Here is a 24,108-nt window from a genome sequence, read left to right on the forward strand (position 1 = left end):
CACTCCACAATGCAATAACTCAGAAGTTGCTCAAGCCTACCCACGGGATGGTCCTGACTTTCTGTAAGCTTCCTGGCAATACAAGACAACCAGAAATTTATGCAAAAATATTGGTTTTTTTTTCCCCCCACCAAGCTAGTCATGCAGTCTTGAAACATTCTGGGCTCTCCAGGGAGACTTTCAAATGATTCCCAAAGGAGCTCAGGGATTCTGATGTTCTGCAAGGCCAGCTTGGCTGATTCCTTTGCGATGCTTTCAAAGAAGTATCTCACCCTGAGGTAGGGAATGAACAGGCAGGATGAATGATGGGCGGGAGGAGAAACCCGCTCCCAGGAGAGGTGCTGCAGGGACCTCTTGGGCCCTCATGTGTGGCTCAGGCACAGGGCTTGGAGTTGCTCTTCTCTCCTTTCCTCTTCTGCTGTGGTTCGTCACCCTCCACGTGCACCACACCTTTGCCTTGGGTATCTTGTATTTGCTCTTCTGTCTGTAAAGGAGGTTTTTCTGAAAGAGTCGCGGGATGTTGCCTTGGAATAGCAGGAGGGCAGTGAGCATCCCTGAAACAAGAGCATGGACATCTGCTGTGTGCTGCACCAAGCACCTCCACCCTCCTCCCCCCAGCTCAGCAGTAATTTTCAGGTCCTTCCCTGCAACCTTCATCGTGACCACAACATAGCCCAGCACCACTGGAATCCCCACTGGCATCTGACAAACCCTTGCTAAATTACTTGAAGAAGAATTTAACCATTGTGTTCTTAATGTAACAAGTAAGGTTTGTTTTGACCCAAAGATACGAGCCATAAACCATGCCAGCAGTCTTCTGTCTCAGCTCCCTACATTCAAAGCAATGCTTACCCAGTTCCCTGTGGTCATCTGGAAGCTGTGGACAACCTCTACAGCATAGCTCAGCTTAGTGTTGCCCTAAAACATCTTTGCTTCATCTCCCCCAAACTTTGGCTCTGGGGAGAGTCTTCCTGTCTCCCAGGTAGAAACTTACACAATGGACAGCAAAGAGATGGCTCACGTGACAGGGAAGGACAGAGAAGGACAGTTTCAAATGGCAAAACCCGAATTCAGTGCTTTGCCAGGAACAGCTTGTGTTATGGCCAGCATTTCTGCTTGCACATTGATCCCCATCCCTGCCCCTTGGGACCTCCCCGGCAGATCTCACCTGTGAGGGGCCCCAGCCAGTACACCCGGATGTAGTCCCAAAAGCTGCTCCCAGAGCAGTGAAAGGTGGCAGCGGTGGCCAGAGCAGGGTTGAAGAAGGCCCCGGTGTATGGTCCAGCTGCACAGGAAGAGAAGCATGGCCAGCAGTCTCAATTGCATGCTTTAAAAGACTGATGTAAAGCTGGGCCAGGAGACCCACAACCTCTCCTGCCTGCCAGTAGCTGCATCTCTTGTACCACGTAACAGCAGCACATGGGGAAATCACACCCTTGTCACCCAGAGCTTTGCGGGAAGAGCTCAGTGCATGATCATTTGAGGAAAGCAGTCCCAGTCTTGAGACAAGCTATGGCTTCTCATGTGCTAGCGTTTCACCTGCTGCCTAATGGGTATTCCCCAAAATAAGTAGAAAACAAACATCTTGATAATTGTTATCTATCAGGAGGTAACAATTTCACCTGGAGATGAAAAAGGGAACTGCTCCTTCCTGGCAAATTAGGTGTATTTGTAAGTGACTTAGAAAGGCAAGTGCTGCTCACCTGTGTAGCTCAGGAAGGTGACAGTCGCTGCCAGTGCAGGTACCCGGTACACTGGGTGACTCTGTCGCAGCTTGAAAAGGACAAGGTGGAAAAGAAAAGAGCAGCTGCCTTCCGCAAAGGCAGCGTGGTGAAGAGCGGTGCGGATGGCGGAGATGCACTCTGGCGCTATCAGGTTCTGGATGAGGTGGAATTGTGACAGTTCCCACGACCAGTAGAGCTTGGTGACAGCCCAGCCCATGCCCATGCCTGCACCCTGGGCCAGCAGCTTGGTAGCAGTTGCTGCTAGGCTGGACTCAAGGAGCAGGAACTCCTGAAGAGAGACAGTCGGGTTGGCAGATGCTCCATCAAAAGAGGCGCCATGAACAGCGAAGAGGAGGAAGAGCAGCGTAAGGACCACGTCTGGACCAAAGCCACCACCCCATGGGCCAATCTCCACCAGCATCCTCAGCTCAAGGCAGCTCATGCACAGCTGTAATGAGCCAGCAAGTTCTCTGGCAAGGCAGCCATATGCTCCAGGAGACAGAAGCCTCTTGGAAAGCTGCCTGAGTACCTGGCATACCCCAACCACCAGGAAAAAGAAAGCAATGGAGACATTCAGGCCAGCCATAGCAAAGGCTGTTCTGGGGGAAAAGACTGGACCAAACCCCAGGAGGGAGTAAGGAAAGCTTCTGCACCTCCTCTTTATAAAGCCACATGTAAGCGAACGTGGCACAGCCTGACAGGCTTGGGAAGCACTGCACATGCTGCCCAGGGCAGCTACGGGGAGCTGAGGGACTCACCCACAGCTGGATCAGCTGCAAGTGTCCCAGGAAGGGAGGGATGGTGTGGGAAATGTCATGTTATCAGGAACTCCCGGTTAACAGAGCATAAACCATTCAGTACGTATGTTCTTGGTCACCAGCAGTGCCAGATTACACAGGCCCCCCTCACTGCCCCCATCACAGGCAAGGGGACAACAGCTTCTATTAATGCTGTTTTATTTCCAGCACCTAGCCATTTATAGAATAAACAGTCAGGAGACACAGGATTGAAGCACACAGAACCACAGAACAGTTTTGGGTTTGAAGGGACCTTAAAGATCACCTACTTTTATGATGAAAAGTACATTCTCATCCCCTTCCTCCAAACACAGCTGTGACATGGAAAAAATTGTGGCATCCATGGTAAAACTGGGGAAAAAAGCCCAACATCTGTTCCTTCCACAGAACAGGTTTTTTTTCCTTCTCCTTTTCAAGCATTCTAAGAGTTGGACCTCAGGAAGTAAATGTTCAGAGGTCTCCAAAAAACTATTTCCCGTCCATTGCCTGTAATTCTGCCCAAGGCATATCCTGCCATTGTGGGACACTTACCCCAGGCTAGAGAGAGGAGCTGGAAGCTGTTGCTTATGAGGGTAATTTTATGGGATTAAATAATACTAGTGACAAATAGGAAATGAACTGCTTGTGTATCTCGCTTCAGTGCTGACAGCAGAAGGGGGGATGCTGCAAGCTCTGCTGGGGAGCACTGCAAAGGCAAAACCCCTTCAAGAGTCCATGTAGCTTTGCACAGCTGCTCTTCCAGAAATAAGCCTGTCTAAAAACACAGACACTGCCACTGAAAACCACTGTTCCATGGCTGGAACATCAGTGTCTTTTCTGAACCAAACTTTGCTTTCAGGGCTGTCAAGAACTACAACAAGCTTAAAACATAAGTATTTTAAAGGGGTTTGGTTTTCAGCCATGGGGTAGGAACAAGCTGGCATTTCCACAGGTCAGTAAATACACATTCTCCAGAAACACTGAAGGGTAACAAAAGCTGAACAGAACCACCCTGGCTTCCTCACACCACAGTTTTCACCCACAAAGAGGTAACAGACACAGCTGAATAGAGCTGTAAGGTTATTTAAGGGGAGTTTTACTGTGCAGGAGGTGGACAAAAGCTTTCCAAAAGCAGCCACCTGTTACCAGCTGCTGTGGAAACCCAGCAGCAGGTTTCCTCCCACAGGCAGGCGAATGAAAAGGGCTCAAGGAGAGGCACCAGTTAATTGCGCTTCATGAAAAAACCTGACTCCATGAACAAGCATGCACTGGAAGGCAATAAAGAATCATCATCCTCGGCTATAGATACCTTGAATCCAAGGGACACATCTGACCCTGGGAAGGTCATTCCTATTTTTTTATGGGGAATATAAAACAGCTAGCTGTTCCCCCTCAAGAACATTCTGTGGAGATGCCTGAAGTCACATCAGCACCTTCTGTGTTGATCCACATTTAAACCGAGCCAGATTCGTTATCACAAACCCTTCAGGAAACACCAGAAACTGGAATCTGCACATTGAGAAACATCCATGCACTGAGGCACATCTGTGCTTAAGACATACTGCCTGCTGTTCCAGTCCCATCCTCCTTGCTTCTGACCTAATATGTCTTCTCAAAGCAGAAATCTGGTGGCCTTTTAGTGTCCAAAAGAGAATAAGCAATCATTAACTTCCCAGTGGGCAAATCCCACTAAACCCCAAAATAAACAAAATAATAACCACAATCACTCCCTACATGCTGTTCCAGTAATCAGGTCAATAAGTAAATGGGATTTGAAATGAAGTTACAATGTGCTGGAAGATATTCCCCCCCTGCTCACTGGAAGGGGAAAAAGCAGTATCACCATTGAACTAAGGGAACACCAGCGTGAGAAGCTGCACCAGCACTGGCCTCCTCCCGTGTAATAGGGCACAGGTAGATAAATTACAGTCAGACAGATTCATTGTTCTTGTTTCTCAGCATTCATTTCCGCTGCCTCAAGAAAAAAAGAAAATCCTTCCTTCGGCTGGAGTTCAAAGTAGGGAAAAAAAAACCCTTGGAAAAACCTCCTTCCTCCACACATCTGGAAATCAGCATCAAGAATGGAGCTGAGCTCAGCACAATTGCATGTATCTTCCTCACATCACTCAGGATTGCCAGTTTTCTGAAAAACAATCTTCAGAGCAAAATGCAAGTTACAAAAGTAGGGAAAATGCAGCTGCACAAGTTCCTGGGAGCAGGTGTTTGCAGCCAACTGCTGTGCTCACACATGAGCCACAAGGCTTGCGCTGAAACACAACCACCCTCCCCCAGGCATCACTGTGAAAACACAAATTAGACATGAAGATCCTCAGTTTTCAGCCATCCTGGTTTTAACCAGTGTTGCTGGCACAGTCCAAATAATTGTGTTCAACTCACTGCAACCAAATAGCCCCGAAAGGGAGACATCGTTGCCCCCCCTCCCCCCCCTTCACTATCTTAAAAGAATAATGTTTTAAATACCCATCTTCAATAAATAGATCCAAAAAGTTGGGGCTCCTCTTGGTTTTAGTCTTGGCCAGCTATATGCAGGGGATAAGCAAGCTCACACAAGATTTAACACCATTTACCAAGCAAAGACTAGCAACTTTCAACCTGTGTAAACCACACAGAGCCAAAACCCTGTTCTCTTTCAAGCAGCACAAGGATGAATACACAGGTAATCAGTGAGTTCCACCTAGGCACCTCCTGCCTCTTCTTGTCAACGTTTCCCCCCACAAATTAAATGCAAAATCACTTAAAAGCAGTGGTAGAGAATATCAGTTTAAATGCATCAATTATATATAAAGACAAAGATCTTACAACAAATTAACCTGAAAAGACATTGCTTTGTGTAAAACAACATCCTCATGTCTGGTTGAAAAGGCTTCTGAAGACGAGTGGTTTCTTCACTTCCCTTTGTCAGTGGTATGATCAAAACTTGTACAACATGCAAGAAAAGGGAAGAGACAATTTCCCAATAACACACAGGAACACACACATGATGAGTCCTTGACATTCTCAACCCCAAAGTAAATGCATTTAGACATCCTTTTCTTCAGCTAGACTGCCATGCCAACACAGCACGGCACTCTTGTTTCAATGGAAAATAGAAGCAACTCTCCACAGCCTAAACAGGCACCAGTGCACTCATCCCAAGTCCTAGGTGAGCTGTCAACACCCAGTATCCTCACCCCATCAGCTTCTACGGCTCAAATGCTGATCAACAGTGGCAGTGCAGACCCAGGAGCCAAGTCTTCTATGCAGGCACCAGGACAGCCCAGTCCCCACATTTCCTCTGCTGCAATGTTTATACACAGGATAACAGATGACATTCATGGTGCAGTAAAGCAGTCTTGCTCAGGCTAATTCCCCAATATGACCACAATCATGGTTGTGACTAGCCCATGAGTCCCACCCCAGTCACTACCAAAAGGCTTCCTTACAGCAAATGGATGGTGGAGATGCGACTGTGACAAACTAGGCTGGCCTTTGCTTTGCTCCCTTTGCAAGTAGGGTAAATGACTGCTTTCCACAGTGGGTGAAAAGGGTGTTTCAGAGCTGCTCTCCTTCTGCCAGCAACCTGGAACACTTTGTGGGAGGCATAACATTCCACCAGCAGTGGCAGCAAGGAGGGCTTGCAGTTATCCCAAGGTTGGTATAGACTCTGACAAGTAATAGTTTCAAAAGAAACAGGGCAGACTAGTATAGCATAAACTTATATCCGTCATCATTAAAGCATTCATAAGAAGTTTAATTACAAACACATTCTGTTAATCTCATTAAGACATCTAAACATGTACTCTTTCAGCTACTCTTGTCTTAGAAGGTATAAACTCATGATGGGGAAGACCCAAATGTTTTTTAAAAGTTTATTTCTAGCCCTGAAAGAACAGTTATTAAACAAAGTCAACAAATACAGTAGTTAATATTGCAGTAACAATTAAATAACATAATGGGATTAAATTACATAAAAGGCAACATTAAAATCTGAAGACAGTTAAAAAAATAAAAAGAAAGCTTGCACCTACTTCCATTTCCATTGACAGCATGAAGAACAGAGGGAAAAACAGACCAGAGACATTTATTTTATTCAACTCTAGCTGGAGAGACCTTTAACAACCTTCTTGTGCCCTCCCCAGCCCACCCACTATCCCCTCTGACAAAGGGACCTAAGCTCCCCCATCTGCTCTAACCACCCCTTTGCACTTCCTTGCACTGGAGAGCCAGGGGAAAGCCTAGAGTTAGTCTCATTAACACCTATGGCAGGTCAAAGTGCACATTCCCAGCGCCATGGCTACTTTTAACGAGAAGTACAGTTTATTCCATGGCAACAAGAAAACCTCAGGAGTCACACATTGCCTGCATACGTGAATCTCAGCCATTAGCTGCCCAGCTCCATATACCTAACTAGCCACCCACTGTATATCACACTTCATACGTATCACATGTGTATCTGATTCTGACTCAGGATCTTACATGGGCACCTGATAGTGAGATGTACGGGAAATCCCAGACTGCATTCAGATGCAATCCTTCCCTTATCATTATCTACTCAACCTCTGTCTGGTCTCTACCTGTCTGCCCTAGTGATACAGCAGAGTTGAACAGCCCTGCAGCAAGTCTTAGGGACATAAATCTGCTCCCATTAGGGCAAAACCCTCACAGTTTGCATTTTTCCAGTCTTGCAGACATATCCAGCTGACATCCTCAGAAAAGCAATGCCCAATCCACTAAGACACAAAAGCACAACCTTCTTGTGGCTCTCCTCTCCTGCCAGCTCCGATCTCTGACCCTGCTTTCTGGCAGCATGGGGGTAAGAAACCTTACCATGTAACTATAAAGCTGCTGTGTGGGGAAGGAGAGATGGGGACACTTCTCAAACTCAGAGCTTAACACCTCTGCAGGTCACACAGCAAGTGCCAAGGTATGTTCTGCTAAATGCTGGACTGGGCCAAGTTTGGGTTCCAAGATGGTTGAAAGTTTGGAAATCATCTCCTAAAGTAGACTAAATTGGACAATTTTTGTAACGTTTTAAACCATTCTCATTCAGCAATAGAAATGAACTAATAAGGTAAAATTACTTAATTTTTTTTAATTTCTATTAAAAAAAAACCCAACACAACAAACCCTAAATTTACCACAAGTTATTTTACTGTCTAGATTGCGCCATCAAAAGAAAAAAAAGGAAAAAATGAAGAAGAAAAGTTCCCAGTTTAACTCTGGCACAAGGAGTTTCACAAAGTCCATTGCCAGCAATGGACAAAGAGGGAATCATTGGTATGACAGGGTTTTTCCTCTCAGCCAAGCCTCCTCACTACTTCATTTGATCAGGGAGCCAGACACACTCAAACCAGGGGCATCGCCATTACAGTGTTTACAGTGTCTATGGCTCACAACACATTTTACCTAGGAAATGCATCTGGATTTCCTTGCCTGGAATAAAACACTTTAGTTTAAAACCAGAACTCTTCTTAGGCTTATAGCTAGAGGGATTCGTTCCTGTGATGGAACAAGTAACATAACTTACCCAACTTAGAAGTGTACTACCATGCCTGAGCAGAACACATGCTGAACTGTGATACTGCGGTGCCCTGCATAATAAAGGCATCTTGTTGGTACCACATCAGTGCCCTGCTTCCCCTCCACCATCAACACAAACAGCCTCCAATTGATCTCAGCTGGAAGGTGGTTCTGTCATACCTTGGCTACCAGTTCCCAAAACGTAATTATCTCTATCGCTATACAAATACTGAAATTATCTGAAATGACCTCTATTTTCTGCCAGCAACATTTGTAAAAGTGTGCAAATTTTATTCAGGGTCGTCCACCCATACCCAGCTGTAACCTTACCTGTCCCACTGGGAATTCAATAAAACCCCACTAAAGTAATGGTTGTTCTTTCACAGAATCATTTGGCACTTTGTTACTACAGTTAGCTCTTTGTTAAACTGTTGGAGAAGTTGAAATGCATAGACTGTAGCGCTAGAAGCGGCCACAGGCACAGGCTCTTCTACACTTGTCCCTGGTAACACCTCAAGAACTCAACTGCTCAAGTCACTCACTGTCCTTCAGAGGGAGGCACTTTTTCTTGCATTGAATGTCTGACTTCAGTCATTCTAGCTGGTATAATGTCTTCAGGTGAGAAAGGGTTGGTGTGACACACCATGTCTCCTCAGCCTCGAACTAGCTGGTCAAATAAGCCCATGAACATCTGACAGCACTGTTCTCCCCTTGCAGCTTTCGTCTTCTCAGAACAGTGCTTTGGCAACTCCAGGTGTTCGTAATCTTCCATTTGAATGGTATTTTAAAATCCTGTATCTTCAGTGTTCTCAGATCTGATTACTTGTTCTTCTGATTTCATTAGTACAAATGGAGCACATAAAAAACTGGGAAAAATAGCTCTAATACTTAAACTCTGACAACTCCATAGGTTGATGCATTATTTGCTTGGGGAAAAAAATACAACATATACAAAAATGTATTTGATACAAAGAAAAGAAATGTAAAATAAAAAAGTCAAAGGCACCAGCATAACTTCCAAAGCCCAAGTCAGAGCACAGATACAATACATTTTTGAACCATCCACCGCACTAGCACATTATCCCTTAAGCTTCTGGCCAACTATTCTAATGGGAAAAAAAGAGCAGACAGGAAGACAGCTGGATTTTTTTTTTCTTGCCCTGACTATAGCTGATCATTTGATCATAAATAAAGTATCTGACCCCTACCTACATATCCATAAACCAACATCCAAAGACTTGACCAATCATTAAGTTTCTACAAAGAGGCCACATCTTTGATTAAAAGTCCACAGAGCACAGGCACATAAGAAACAGCTAATACTTGTCTTCCTCCTCTCTCCATATTCATCTTAGAAGTGAAAAATATTTCAATACATTACCATGTTTTAGGTAGCCAAACTGCCAATCCTACAGTACTCTGACCACTAATCCATAAATGAAATGACAGGCAAGACGCACATTCACATTTGTCACACTCACTGTGCATCTTGGCATATAGGAGCCTTACTAGAGTGATTTAAAAATAAACAGGTAGAGGGGAGGAAGAGAAGTGTGAAAGAGATCAGCAGGTAAAATTACTACTGCTCTCTGAAAGCTTGAATCTGTCATTCAAGTACTGAAAGTACCCAGTCAACGGGGTACAATGAACAGGGGCTGTTACAGCGAAGTCGTTAAAAACCCTTAAAACCCTGGACACGGTAAGTGGCATTTCTAAGCTGTCTGGGAGGAAACAAGGGGAAAAAAAAAAAAAGAAAAGGCCAGTATTCAGTCCTCAATTCCTTCTGGACCCCAGACAGGGATCGCTGGAGTCACCATAACTTATTTTGGGCGTCTTCTGGATGAGAGTTTCTTCCCTTTCGCAGACGTGTGCTGTCCTGCGTGTCCCCCCCCCCTCCAATCCCTTCCCTCCCCCAAAAGTGTAAAAATTTCATATATTATAAAGATTTGTAAAATACAAACAAAAAGGGATGAAGGCTGTGGCAGTAATGTTAGCGGTTACTCTTCATTGCTTCTTTGGCTGCCAGGATCAATGGCGTCAAGCTAGACAGAGGTTTGGCCAGTTTCAGGAAGGGATGCTGCCAGGAAGAAAAACACAGTGAACTACTGAAAGACATGGTTTAAAATGCCAGTAAAAGCCATGCATCTACACAGCCCTTTTCATTCCGAGATATGAAAAGCAATGCAAATGCTGCCAATGCCCAGCTCTTGAAGGAACAAATTCAGAGCTCCTTGAGCCTGGAGAGGGGCTTTTTACAAGGCTCGGTAGTGACAGGAGAAGGGGGAATCGCTTTAAACTGATGGAGGGGAGATTTACATTAGGTATTAGGAAAAAAAAATTCTTCCCCCTGAGAGTGCTGAGGCACTGGCAAAGGCTGCCCAGAGAAGCTGTGGCTGCCCCATCCCTGGCAGTGTTCAAGGCCAGGCTGGATGGTGCTTGGAGCAACCTGATCTAGAGGAAGGTGTCCCTGCCCATGACAGGGGGCTGGAATTAGATGAGCTTTTAAGGCCCCTTCCAACCCTACCCATACTATGATACTATGATTCCTAAAAGAGCCTAGGTCTTTCCTTTTCCAGTAATTCACTACAAAGAGGTTTCCTGATCAAAACATCTCTCAGTCCCATTCCGCTCACTTCAATGGCTCTACTACAGTAAGTTCGTAAATTGCTGGATACTTTAGTAGCAGCAGAATGAAGACACATTACTGATGGAAAGACTTCAAAGTACACAGTACAATCTTTCATGAGTGTAGCTCCTACCAACTGCTATCCATCAGAGTACTCAGAGGAAGACACAGAAAGAGAGGGCACCAGTCTACAGTGTGGTTTATCACAGGATGACCTTACTTGTGGTTTCTGTTTCTCAGACTGTGAGAAGAAGCTGACCCTCACCTGTAGCAATTCTTTGGCTGATCCTCTTCTCTCGACATCCATCTCCAAACATCGGTTCAAGAAATCCCGGAATATTGGCGACAGTTTCTCAGGATTTTGCAGCTCTGGTGTGCCATTTGTTGCTATCAAATATAAAGCCTGTAAAATGAGGAATATTGTAAAGATTTGGCTTTTTTATACAAGACACCAAGTCATCACCTGTTCTTGCTAGTAGCATAATAATGTTCCAAATCTTTTGGCAACAGATACTTACCTTTGCAAAGAAAACATCAGATTCTGACACAAGCAGCATTTCTCACAACCTAATGGATTTATTTTCCCTAAACTATCACAGAAGATCGAGTTCAAAGACCAGTGTTTAAGTTACAAGCAGGTACTCATATTCTAAATAGACAAATTCAGGGTAGAGCTGACTGCAAAGTCAAGACAGCAATCTTCCTTGTGGAGGAATTTTCTTGCCCTGCTGAAGCTTGTTTTATTCATTTTCTTTTTAATGTAGATACTATTAATGAACAATTACTGAAACCATTCATATGGTAAACAACTGCAAGCAGTTACAGGAACTTCCAGGCTTCTTACCCTCAGGGGGTTTTCATTGAGGTATGGGGGTTCTCCTTCTACCATCTCAATAGCCATGATGCCCAGAGACCAGATGTCCACTTTAGGGCCATATGCTTTCCGTGTGACCACTTCAGGAGCCATCCAGTACGGAGTTCCAACCATAGTGCTCCGTTTGCTCTGCTCTGGGGTGATCTGAGCACAGAAACCGAAGTCGGCTGTAAGGTAACAGAATCGTAAAAGTTAAATTGGTGCACCCCAAATAAGTGGCTTCCTAGAAGACTTCTCTAATACTACACATACATTTTACTCCTCTACACTTGAGCAGGGCTGGGGGGGGGGGTGTCTCCCCACTACATTCTTCATATTACAAAATCTGTCATACAAGACAGATACGAAACCTGAAGGTGTTTAAGCAGGGCAGAATTCCATGGAATGAAGATAAAACTTTTTGTTCTCTGGAGCAGGCACACAAGTATTACTCTGCAGAAGAACAGTATTTTGCCCAGATCTTCCTTCAAGGATCTTAGACTGGCAAGACACAGAAAAAGTAATCAAGCAGATCTCAGAAGGCAAGTGTCCTGGACATGGTATGTTATACAGCCTGAACTAGAAAAAAAACAAATCCACAAACCATGGCTTCTACCCTGCTAAACAGATTTTATTTATGCAGCTATTGAGTTCAACATTTTACACAATAGGCCACCGAATACAGGTACTACAGCTGACAGAGACATAGAAACAAGGCTTCAGATAAGTGCTAGCCCACTCAGCAGAAGGAACCTGGACAAACAAACCTTTTCACAAGGTTAACTACTGAAGAGCACAACCACACTCAAGAAAACAAGAAAAGTCACCTATTCCTATAGCCTTCAGGTGCAGCAGCAATGCATGTTCCATCATGTTACTTTATCCCGCTGCAGCACTCCCACTTCCCAGGCATGTAAAGCATCAATAAGAACACAGTTAAGGCAGGAGACAGATATTACCTTATCATTGACACTAAGTTTGAGAGAGAGAGAAAAAGAGAGAGAGAATTTAAGATTTTGAAGTGTTATGCCAAGCAGTGCTAACAAAAGATCCACGGTCAAGAGAGTGCTAAGTTGTACCAAGAGGACAATTTAATAAAGAACTACCCCCACCCTGATTGTCAAAATGCTGCCTCAATTAAAACAAAAACATGTAAATCAAACCTATAGGAGTCGCTGAGTTCCATCTTGGCCTTTCTCAAGGTGTCATACTCAACATAAAGCACAGCTTATTTCAATGAACATGCCAGAGAAGCAGCAGTGCTGCACATCTCCTGACCTACCAACTAGGCCTTCAACACAATGAAAGCAAAGAAAGAAAGACAGGCAAGATGCAGAACCTAGTTTCACCAACCATCAGTGTGTGTAGGTATGCACTACTGACACGCAGACTGGTATCTCTTACTTCTAGTCTCCCAGAAGCCAGGCTCTCCCAGAGAATGGGAAGAGCTTGAAAAGAAGGTGCAACTTCTTCCACCCTCCACCCTAAACAACTGCTAGAAGCAATACAATCACAAAGTCAAAGAAGAGCTAGTCTCAACAGTGATTACAGTACCTCCCCTTCATATAGGGCATTTTTACAGCTAACTCCCGTTTTCTCCTGTCTCTCCTTCTACCTCATCTCCCCCAGTCTCCTGGGGCTGATGCTTCTTTACATAGGCTGCTAACCTTGTCGTTTTGCCACTCTGCTTTGACTTGATAGCTCCTACATTTTTGAGCCTTCTCCAGCTAACTCTTCTCAGCCATATTCTCTACCAAAACTATTCACTTGAGCTTCTGAATCTACACAATTTATGCCCAAGTACATCACACTCTTAAAAAACATAAAACCTATACAAGCGAGCAGTGCATCCAACAATGCTGGTAATCACATCAAGTTAATCCTAATCTTTCCTCACACTCCACCTCATAAAGAGCCTGCAAACAAACTAGACTAAGAAATATTACTGAGATACATTTTCATGGCATTTCAAATGCCTACCCAACTGTAAAAACACCATCCCTTAACTCTTTGGTCACTTCATGTTTCACACATTCCTACATACCAAGAAATAAGACAATGTACCTCTCTCTCAACAATCCTGACAGCTTCCTCAAGTGGTTTCCCATTTTTTATTGCCACACACACGTTTACACATACCAGAAACTGCCTCACTGAACACAAGTCCATGCATGCATAACAATTACCTGAAAAGCAAGCAGTTTCTTTTGTCATTTTGTGATTATATTAATGAAAGTGTGTTACACTTTCAGTCCAAGAAAAGGAGACCCAGAACTGGCAAAGCATTAAGACTAGACTGCAATATAAATAGTTAATAACGTACAATTTTCTTGTTAGTGACTTTCTAATGAAAAGGGCAAAACATTAAAAGCAAGTCATCACAATCTGAAGAGACTAACAAAAGTTGGCCACAACTGTTCTCTTGCAATCATTCACATCTTTGCTTCACTGTACGGTGCCAGTTACTTCACATTTACCAATGTACTCATGTGGCAACAAGTTTGCTTCAACATCCTTCCGGTCAAATATGTTCACAGCCTTAGTGTCAGGGCCCCCAGAATTTCAATACCTGCTATTTGGGAGTTACACATTTTATAGCACTGAATGAATTTCTATTGCTCATAGTCAATAAAAATTCACCTCAGATTTCCCTTCCAACTCTCCTACCAATTTATAGTCTGTAAGTCCAAGTTTACCGGGAAAGGGAAAACAGATGCTTTTTTCCATTTTCTGGTACTCACTTAGTTTAACAGATCCATCCATTCCCAACAGAACATTGTCACTCTTAATGTCTCTGTGGATGACCTGGTTGGCATGTAGGAACTCAAGCGCTTGCAAGCACTGGATGGGAGAAAAAAGAAGAAAGGAAAACAAAACCACACCAAAAAAGATAGTCAGCAAATGGAAACACGATTTGTGTATGTGAACACAAACTCACAAGCAACGCTTATACCCTTAGCCAGTGCAGAGTACAAAAATACAACAGTTATTATTTTAAATAACCAGCAGAGGAAGCTCTTGTGCTAAAAAATACCCTCCAGGTCAAAAATCATTTAACCATGGAGTTTCTCTGAGAGCTTAACACAAACCCATAAATTAAACTTATCATCATGCAAGAGAGTCTCAAAAATCCCAGGTGTTAATTTTGGTACATTCTATGAATTCTACAAAGGAACCATAAAGGATTATGTGAGTGGTTTTTAGCCTGAAGTCTCACCAGGAGGAACTGGTGAGACTTCTTTCTCAACATGTATTCCAATTCTCTTACAGTAAAGGCTGTAAAACATGTTCATGATTCAAGTCACTAATATTGGGTTTGCATTTTCTTAGATAAAAGCCTTTCACACTAAGTTTCTGCCTAAAAACATGATGGAACTTACTTTTGCTATTTGAGAATAAAAGGAAAAGAATGCAATTGTGAGATTTCTCTCTTTTAATATAAGCAGAACATTTACCATTTGCAACCTGACATGGATTCAGTACCCAGTGGGGTTTTCCATGTCTTCTTTCACTTTAGCACAATGGCACTGATTTAGAGAATGAAGCACATCTAACATGCTGAGCAGCAGAGTTTTGATAGTACAATAGTTCAACAATAGTAGATTTTTTTTTCCTCAGAAAAGTGAATTACTGTTACAGTAAATAGTTACTTTCAGTTCTCTGCTTCCACTCCGGTTTCCCTGGAAATCATTACCTGTCCTTACACGTTTGTACAAGTTTGCTTTCCATCCCCTCCCTTTGGATGAGTCATCAAAAGCAGATGTCATGGTGATGTAGTCAAATGGGAGTTTTCAAAGCCAATGTTTCTCCTGCATAGCAGATAATACAACTATTTCTACTTCTGCCATAAAAAATGAAGCTTGCTCTGGATGCCAGCACTCTGACTCAGGGCAGAAACCACTGATAAGTTGTGGTATCAGCAATTTTTAATTTTAATTCAATCTTCCATTTGAAATCTTCCTGCAATCTTCACATTATTTCACCTACAATCTTCTAGAGAATTCTTTTTCTGAGAAATCGTGTCACAGGACTATAGATTTCACACACTAGGAAAAGTACTAAAATTAAAAGGGAAAATCTGCATCTAGTTCATCTTTACTTTAGTACATGTTCCTTAAAGTATTCCTGTTTCATCAGATCTATTTTCACATTCCAAGAAGTTACCCTTCTTCCTTCTGAAAAACACTCCAGAGCTTTCAGTCTTTTTTCTTTTATTACTTTTTAGATTATATTCACACCTCTACTTTCTACACTACCTACATATGAATACTCAGTTCTCTTTTCAGTCCTTCTGAACAGTCTTTGTTAGTCAAAGCTAAAAAGACATTGTTTCCAGCTGCTAAACTTGTTTGTTGCTCTTCCTCGAACTTCAGTTCTATTTCTGTTAGCACTGTCAGGACAAGGTAACCCAGGCACCAAAGCCAAAATCTTTATTTGCTCCATCACCTAATATTCCCAAAACCTAGCTCAAGAACTGCCGTAGCACTTTTGTGTTACAACTTGCAAACTCCCAGTTTTCTGAGTTAAACTAATTTAGCTATTTCTGTAATTTTAATATTGATTTCTGCTCTCAGTATCATTCATTCTAACTCAATGGCTCCAACAGCAATTGCTGCCATTAGTCCTAACCTATATATACTATGAAACCTAGGGAATAGAGTGCACCTTCATTCCTCTGTCCATCAACTATAATACTCACCTCTCTGCAAACAGCAGCTATCTGTGCTTCATCCATACAAGTTTCTGTGACCACATCTGTTAGCGAGCCTCCAGCCAGATACTCCATCACCACAAACAATTCATCTCCTACTAGGTAACTACAAACACAAAACAAAAAAGCATGTCTGTTTGCCATCAAGAGATCGAGAACTGAAAAAATTACTGATAAGAGCCAGTCAATGAAGTGATTCATAAGTGCTCAAAGACAAGAGTAAAGAAAGTTAATCTCTGGAAGGTAGCCAGAAATGTAAATGCTGACAATAAAAGCTGCCTGCTTCTTATTACCTAAACAGGCAAGATAACACCCTACATGTCTCACACATAATCATGCACAGCAGAAGCACTCCTCCAGCTATGCTTTTGTCTACCACTGATCCCCAACTACATACAGCACTGCATTAACGACAGAAGAAGCCTTCCTGCTGAATAAAGACCATTCCTTATAACAGATTACTCCCTTCCCTGCCCCCCCCCCCTTTTTTTTTTTTCAGATGACAGCAAATACCATCTAATTTGCTTATAAGACCCTTAGGTACAAGAAGTCTGGGTCTGTGTAAGTATGTCATGCTATAACCCCTTGAAAAACTGAGGAATGAAGGACTCAGCAGCTGTCTGCATTTACCTGTCCAGGAAATTGACTATATTGGGGTTCTTCAGCTCCTTCATTACCAAGATCTCATTAATAATCAACTCCTTCTTGGGCTGTTTCTGCAGGTTTATCTGTTTAATAGCAACCTGAACAGGAAAAAAAAAGCAATCACTCAAACCTGAGCATCAAAACATTTTGATCATTCTTCATACAGTGAAAAGTTAGAAGAAATTCTTTAACAGGATTAAAGGAGTTGAGCGCAGCTTGCAGCTGGCAAGTGATTTATTTATTAGCATACAACTTCAAAGAATGCAACCTGATGAACATACAACAAGCCTAAAGCAGGAGAGAATCAGGTAGCAACTAAGAGAAGAAATATAAACCTTCCAATGCAAGCAGTTTTTCCATATTCTATCCAAACTAGTGTTTGGGTATAAGCAAGGCTGTGAGGCAGAAGGAATTCCTCTCAAAGCAGTTAAGCCAATGAACTATCAGAGAGAGAGAGAGAGAGAGAGAGAAGGAAAGATAAAGATCATCTTATCCAGGAAATAAGGTAATCAGGACAAGTACTGCACACTTTAAAATGGAGACTTGTCCCAACTTCATCAGCTACAACACTTTCAGGCAGCAGTTTGAAGTTTACAAGATAACCAACCCATGAGTCCAAAACCAAACACAAGATCCAAAATAATCTTGTAAACACAATCATTATCACATGGCCAAGAGCATTAAGAGGACTTGTGGCACAGAATCACAAAATAACAAAGATTGGAGGGGGCCGCTGGAGGTTATGCAGCCCAATCCCTTGCTTAAAGCACAGCCAACATGGAACAGGTTGCTGAGGGTCTTGTGTAACTGGGTTTTGAACAGAGATCTCAATAAGCAGATATTCCACAACCTCTTTGGGTCTTTTGTCCTGCATTTCATCACCCTCACTATGACGGAAAAAAAATCTAATACCTAACCAGAATTCCCCTTCTGTCAATTTATGTCTGTTACATCTTGACCCATTACTGTGTAGCTCTAAGAGTCTAGCTCCATATTCTCTACATCTTCCCATTAGGGTGCTGAAAATGGCAATAAAATCCTCCTTCGGGGTTTGCTTTTCACCTACCAATGAAAAGACCTGACCCTATCCTCAGACATCAGGCACTGAGGAAGCAGCATATGCATCTGTTTAATGCACAAACACTGCAAACAACCCAATAGCCCATCTGCCTGACAAGATGCAGAGAATGCGTAAGAAAGGCACTGCACTGCAAAACTTGCTCTGCAGTCAGTAAAATGACATGAAGTAGTGCAGTATGTAAAAGCAAATTAAGAGACAACATACTGAGATGATCAAAAGGCCTGCATTTTAACAAGAAGTGCTGCTCCACTACCGCTCTGGTAAATGTGGTTGCTGTCGAAAGGGCAATTACTTATCAGTGACCTGAGGAATATTTACTTGCTGATACTTCAAGCAGAAGTTAAGGAAATCTGAATTTAAAGAAAAGCAAGTAATTCCTAAATTTTAGTCCCAGGAACCATCAATTTCATCAAGTGGGTTTGGAGAAACCAAACAGTAAAAGCAAGGAGCAGGGTGTGGAAAAGGCATTCTAAATACAATGAAAAATCACATGCGGCAAGCTGTTTGCACACAGGCACATCCATCACCTTTCCTGAGACAAGACTAAAGAACAAGTGGGCAAAGACTAAACACAGTTAAATTTCTGAAAATGCAGTGCACCACTGCCCACAGTTCTTGAAGGGTTCTCAAACCCCTGAAACTATTTTCAAAACCTGTTTTTGGAACACTTTACACCCTCCACTTTTCAGTGGAAAGAAAGAAAACTATTTTTAGATTTCACCATCTGATTGGTGTAGAACAGGGCACACACTGTTATAAATGACTAGGGCAAACAATATTCTGAGAGGTGATAGCAGATCTGGCAACCACAGAAAGAAGCCTAATCAAATCATCTCAGCCACCTAGAGAAGAGCATTTATATTCACTATATTTCATTGCAATGAACTCAGAAATCTTACCTCCTGCCCTGTTGCCACGTCAATAGCTGTGAAAACTGTACCTGAAGCCCTGTGAAGAAGAACAACATGAAAGCAAGTGTGACAAACATGCACATGAACAGACAAATCACAGACACAAAATTGTGTCAGCTCTCTATGCTGCAAGAGCTGTATCAAAAAAGAAGGCTATTAAAAGTAAGTGGCATCACAGAAATGCCAGTCAGGTCACACAAAACAAAACAATTACAAATACATTCTCTTCTGACACCAGCTTAAACATCTTGAATACAGAAGACAAAGTCATAGAACAACAGAATCATAGAACAGCTAGGGCTGGAAAGGACTGTAAGATCAAGTTCCAGTCCCTCTACCATAGGCAGGGATGCCTCACACCAGATCATGTCACCCAAGACTCTCCAGAACTTGTGCTGCTCCCTATGCTGAGACAAGCTGGGTAGTCCTTTCTGTAGTAGATGCTACTATTCTCTTCCCCTAGGGGAAGCCTGTCCACAAACACACAGAGATCTATTTGGAAAGTATACAGCAGAAGTTAGGCATATCAAAGTTGAAAAAGTTAGAATACGTAAATACATATTTTTTTTATAACAGAAGGATACAAAGGACCACTAGATGAATAACTTAGCCACGGCAATATTGTTAGCTTAGTACACAGAAAGTTTCCTGACATGCCCTCATGCCATTCAGCAGTCATATTACAAAGCAGATGAATGCACCTTACTGGGAGAGGAGAGCACTAGATACACCCACAGTGAAGTTGCAGAGCTATGCTTTTGCATTAAGAGACACAATGCAAACTTTCCATCACTGTGTAAAGCCTTGACCGCCTGTTTAGCACAGCTTAATACAGCCATTTCTGCCTGCTTCAGTAAGTGGTGGCTACGTGACAATATCGGACAGGGAACAGAACACCCCTTTTAAACACTGACTCACAGGGAAACAAGGTTGGGATGAACACTTACCCTTGCCCAATTTTCTCGTATCTGTTGTATTTTTTCTTGGGATCTCCTATGCTCACAATAGTGCCTAAAAAAACCAATCCAAACAAACGACAATGACCAAAAAAGTCAATCCCACTATCCTCTTTTAGTAGGACTGATACTTCCAAGATAGGTCAAGCTCAAATAGCATAGGTTTATGCATGAACAGCCAAAGCTTCCTGATTCAGTTCCAGCTGTGAATGGCCCAGCTTTAGGCAATCATTTTGCTACATTATACTCTTCATGAGACAGGTCATACTGTTTCCCCTTATATCTCAATTTTATTATGATCTTCTATGTAGCAAAACCCTGTGTGAGGTTATGACAAATCTCAACTTAAGCACAGAAACTTTAACAGTGAAAAATTATCTTCAAGATGATTCTGAACAACCAACCACAGAAACTATTTTGTGTTATTACAACTGTATTATACACACAGATCACATTATCACAACTGAACTTCGATCCAAAACAACCGTTCTACAGGTTTTTTTTCACCAAATAGGGCTCTGAAGCATGTAAATTGGCAAAACTTCCAAATGCAGCTCTCGCAGCCACTGATGCAAACCCAATTAAGCACAGTAACCATTACACAAAAATGAGGGCAAAACCTCACTATTCCTCCCCCAGTCCTAAAGCCTTTGTTTATCTGAAATAAAAAACACCTACGTAGTTTTTCCATTATGTCTTCATCTGACATTTTGGTCTTCTTTTTCTGCTTATCACCTGATTTTGCTGCACTGTCAACAGAAGTGTCACCGGCTGGTGCAGGGATGGGGTCAATTACAGACCGTGTATAAATCTGTTAAGAGAGACCATTTACCTGAGCATTTTCTTTGGAATCATTGACCTTCCACTGAAAACAATCACAGTTCTTCAAAAATCCCTAAGCACCATTTTATACAAGTTTGAAGCAGAAATTAGACCTGAGAAACACTAAAGCCCAGTAAACCAAGATGCTGGCAACCTCTGATAGAAAGCCCCAGGCACCTCCTGAACAGAGCAGATATGAGGAGACGGATGTTCTGTGGGTTTTCTACCTGCTTATTCTTTATAACCCATGCTAATTTATAGAACAGAAATCACTATTTAATAGTGAGATCAATCACTACTAAGATCTAAAGGAAAAAGACTCATGCTTTGCCATGAAAAGAAGCATGAGACTCCCAGAAATTTCCCAGTTGCCCCCAATTTAGGGAATTTTCTTGGAGCTTTATTTCACTTCCTCCTGAGCTGTTCACATATATGCAGCTACTTGAGAAATATCAAACTGTAGATCTGTCATAGTTCATATGACTATGTACCCAGGGGCACTATCACTTGACAAATAAACACAATTCACATTTGCACTCCTGGAGCAAGAATAAGTGGGCAGAGCAGCAAATGTACACCTACCACAGCCAAAAGAATGAACTGGAGCAAATAAAACAAAGAAAATCAAGTACATTACATTGTCCCACTGTACTATGCAAAGTTACAGACACTTGCCATAGTTTCTAGGAGTAAAAAAAAGACTCCTCATATGTTGGATTGAAGGATATGCATAACTGTAGAGCTTCAACACAAGCCAACAAACAAATTGGAATTAACGTCAGGACTTCTGTTCCAACTGATACTCAGAAATCAGGCATTTCCTTGGGAAACTCAAAAACTTAGAAAGCTCATTTCACAAATGTAACACTTTGCTAGAAAACAGAAGTAGAAAATACTGAGAAATGCAGGTCTGATCCATAAACTTTACAGCTGCTCACCGATTTTGTGTGATCTGGCCGTGGAGCAATAACAGGAGGAGGAGCTTCTTCATCATCTTCATCATCATCTGCCACAGCTGCTGATGGCTCTCCTTTGGCATTGGTCTACATTTTTACCAAAGTAAAAAACAAAACAAAACAAAGCCAAACTAACAATTGTCTCCCCCACAGTGTTACAGACTTCAGGGATTCTTCTCCCCACATAAAGAGAAAAGAATTCTTACAGATGTCAAAAGAAAATATATTTATTATGAGGCTACAATACTATTGCTTCAGTGAAATATGCTCTGTTGATCCCCAAATTTATGTTTTTATTCCACAAAACAAATTCTCATTTTAGTTTATACTGCAAGATTCATTATGGAACAAATACAAAAAACCTGAATTTTTACATGCTTAAGAATTTACTAAGCATAGTAAAGACACTCACCGTTGGTGATCCTGGAGGGAAACCATCTTTTTCTAAACAGGATAAATAGCAGAATACATAAAATCATCAGAACAGTAATTTTAAAAGTGAGCTTTAAATTCAAAGTGAACTTTGAATTTAAAAAGTGAAGAGTAAAGAACACAGACTGCTTTAGATGTATTTTTTTCCCATCTTTCAAAAAGCAAAGTTTTATGGTCACAAATCAGAAACCAGTACTGCACTAAAGACCATGCAGAAAGAAGCTGTACATTTCTAAAATCCTCCCTAAAAGCAGGGAAATCCATTCATTTCCCAACATGCTCTTCACCCATGTGAGTACCCACACACAGTTCTCAAATTGAGCGCTGCTTGTCACACTTACTGTGTTCTGTCTTACTGAGATGTGGAATCACCATCAAAGGGATGTCTCTGTTCCCTTAGCAGTCTCTTGAATCAAGGGTAAGAATATTACAAAGCCTCATTACTAAGCTATTTTCTGAAATAATTTGGAAGAAAACTAGGTAAAACTGCCTCTGTTCGTAGGACACTCACCCAGCCTTCCATGCCCCATAGCTCCTGGCCTAGAAGCTCCAAATTATTTTGCTTCTTTGATGTCACAACATGGTGACATCAAGTTCACAGATAGTTGTTTTGGCCGTAAACGGGAGGAGCAAGGTCACCAGCATGAAATCAGTTAATCTCAGCCTCTGAGATTATAGCTTTATAAACACAGCCTGTTCAATTTAATTTTGGCTGCTATTTTGCATTACCTAGTTCCATTTCTTCCCTTCTCCATTTAAACCACGAAAATAACTGGACAAAACCAGTTCCAGTGAGTTTTAAATCTGTCTTCAAGTATTTTTTCCTCATTGAACTGTAGTCTGCTCTTTCAGCGTCTGAATTTGCTTTATTATTCGCTGTACTCTTCAATATGTCTTGCACACACTTGGACCTCACCTGGAGCAGAAAAACTCAGGTACTTCTGTTTTGCTGTGTCTTTGGAGTCATAGAATTTCAGCACATCTAGTACCACCTGGGGGTTTTTCTTCTGTTCTAGCTTTGTGATATTTGAGGTCTGAAGCAACCGAGCCCATTGCTCTGGCATTCCCTGAAAAAAAATAGGCTCTTTTAAGCATACTTCCAACATTCTAAAGATTTTTTTCAAAAGTAGAACATTTTTTTCCTCTATAAAAATCATAAAACATTTAGCCTTAAAACAGCTGAACAAGTAGTATGGGGCTTTAATGGGGAGCCCACATGTCCATAGGTGACACAACACAAAACACGATGCCAATTAATGGGGAGCCCATATGTCCATAGGTGACACAATGCAAAACACTATGCCAACACAATGTCACTTCTTTCAGGTATATGAAGGCAGATGTGAGGAACAGGAACACAAAAGCACTCAACAGAAGTGTTACCCACTAATGAAAGTGGGCTAAAAAGGGTTTCTTAGGGAAGGCTCTCCCAGGTGACCCAAAGCATCAGATATGACATTTACACTGCAGAAGTACTAACAGAACACAGACTGTACAAATACACAGTAAAATTATTTCTTTGATAAAAGCAAAGGCTTCATTGTAAAACATCACAATGGCTTCACTACAGCCCTGACTCACAGCTGTTTTCTGAGCAAGTCCAATGCAGGTATACTTACAGTGAACTCTCCAGTAACAGCATCAAAGCCAACATGAATGGTGTGCTCAAAATCTGATGGTGGGGAGATTTCTGGCCTTTCCTTTTCCTTCTTCTTGCTTCCTGAAAAAGATATTCAAAGATCTACTGAGCAAAGACTTAAAGTCCTATTGTCTCCATTTAATATAATTAATCCAAGCATCAGAACAATTAGGATGAATGCAACATTATTTTTTTTAATGGATGGAGGTGTTCATAGATGCAGCACAGTTGATGTTTTCAAGTGGGTACAGACTTCATGTAAGAATCAACATCTTGTTCCGTAGAAGTAAGTTGTAACAAGGAAAATAAAGAAGCAAGGAAATAAAGAGATTAAGAGCACCAGAGTGCAAAGAACTCTGTTGAACATATGAAATCTAAACATATTAAATGTTTACAATGCAAAAGACAATATTTTAATACAGATTACAAACACCACTGAAGACAACTTCAACCTCA

At 42.0% G+C, this 24,108-nt stretch overlaps 2 protein-coding genes across 5 annotated transcripts in view; both read right to left on the reverse strand.

The window, feature by feature from the left end:
* Nucleotides 1-373: 373 nt before the first annotated feature.
* On the reverse strand, nt 374-2,412 carry LOC101877712 (aquaporin-12-like). Its single transcript, XM_005143107.3, is given in 4 exon segments — nt 374-448; nt 451-554; nt 1,169-1,285; nt 1,704-2,412. Coding segments are annotated over 4 exon segments (903 nt in total). The 5' UTR covers nt 2,311-2,412.
* A 7,524-nt stretch (nt 2,413-9,936) lies between these two features.
* Nucleotides 9,937-24,108, reverse strand: part of PAK2 (p21 (RAC1) activated kinase 2) — a 39,645-nt gene continuing 25,473 nt past the window's right edge. For all 4 annotated transcript variants that reach the window (XM_034064265.1, XM_034064266.1, XM_005143085.3 and 1 more), the window contains exons 3-15: nt 23,633-23,733; nt 22,930-23,080; nt 21,994-22,025; nt 21,564-21,668; nt 20,482-20,614; nt 19,795-19,858; nt 18,836-18,884; nt 16,841-16,953; nt 16,199-16,316; nt 14,241-14,340; nt 11,491-11,687; nt 10,912-11,049; nt 9,937-10,097 (exon numbers count right to left, since the gene is read on the reverse strand). In XM_034064265.1, coding sequence (XP_033920156.1) covers nt 10,011-10,097; nt 10,912-11,049; nt 11,491-11,687; nt 14,241-14,340; nt 16,199-16,316; nt 16,841-16,953; nt 18,836-18,884; nt 19,795-19,858; nt 20,482-20,614; nt 21,564-21,668; nt 21,994-22,025; nt 22,930-23,080; nt 23,633-23,733 — 1,388 coding nt within the window. In that variant the 3' untranslated portion in view covers nt 9,937-10,010. The remainder of the gene's footprint in view (nt 10,098-10,911; nt 11,050-11,490; nt 11,688-14,240; nt 14,341-16,198; nt 16,317-16,840; nt 16,954-18,835; nt 18,885-19,794; nt 19,859-20,481; nt 20,615-21,563; nt 21,669-21,993; nt 22,026-22,929; nt 23,081-23,632; nt 23,734-24,108) is intronic.

Source organism: Melopsittacus undulatus, chromosome 6 (assembly GCF_012275295.1).
Source record: "Melopsittacus undulatus isolate bMelUnd1 chromosome 6, bMelUnd1.mat.Z, whole genome shotgun sequence".
Taxonomy (NCBI): Eukaryota; Metazoa; Chordata; class Aves; order Psittaciformes; family Psittaculidae; genus Melopsittacus; species Melopsittacus undulatus.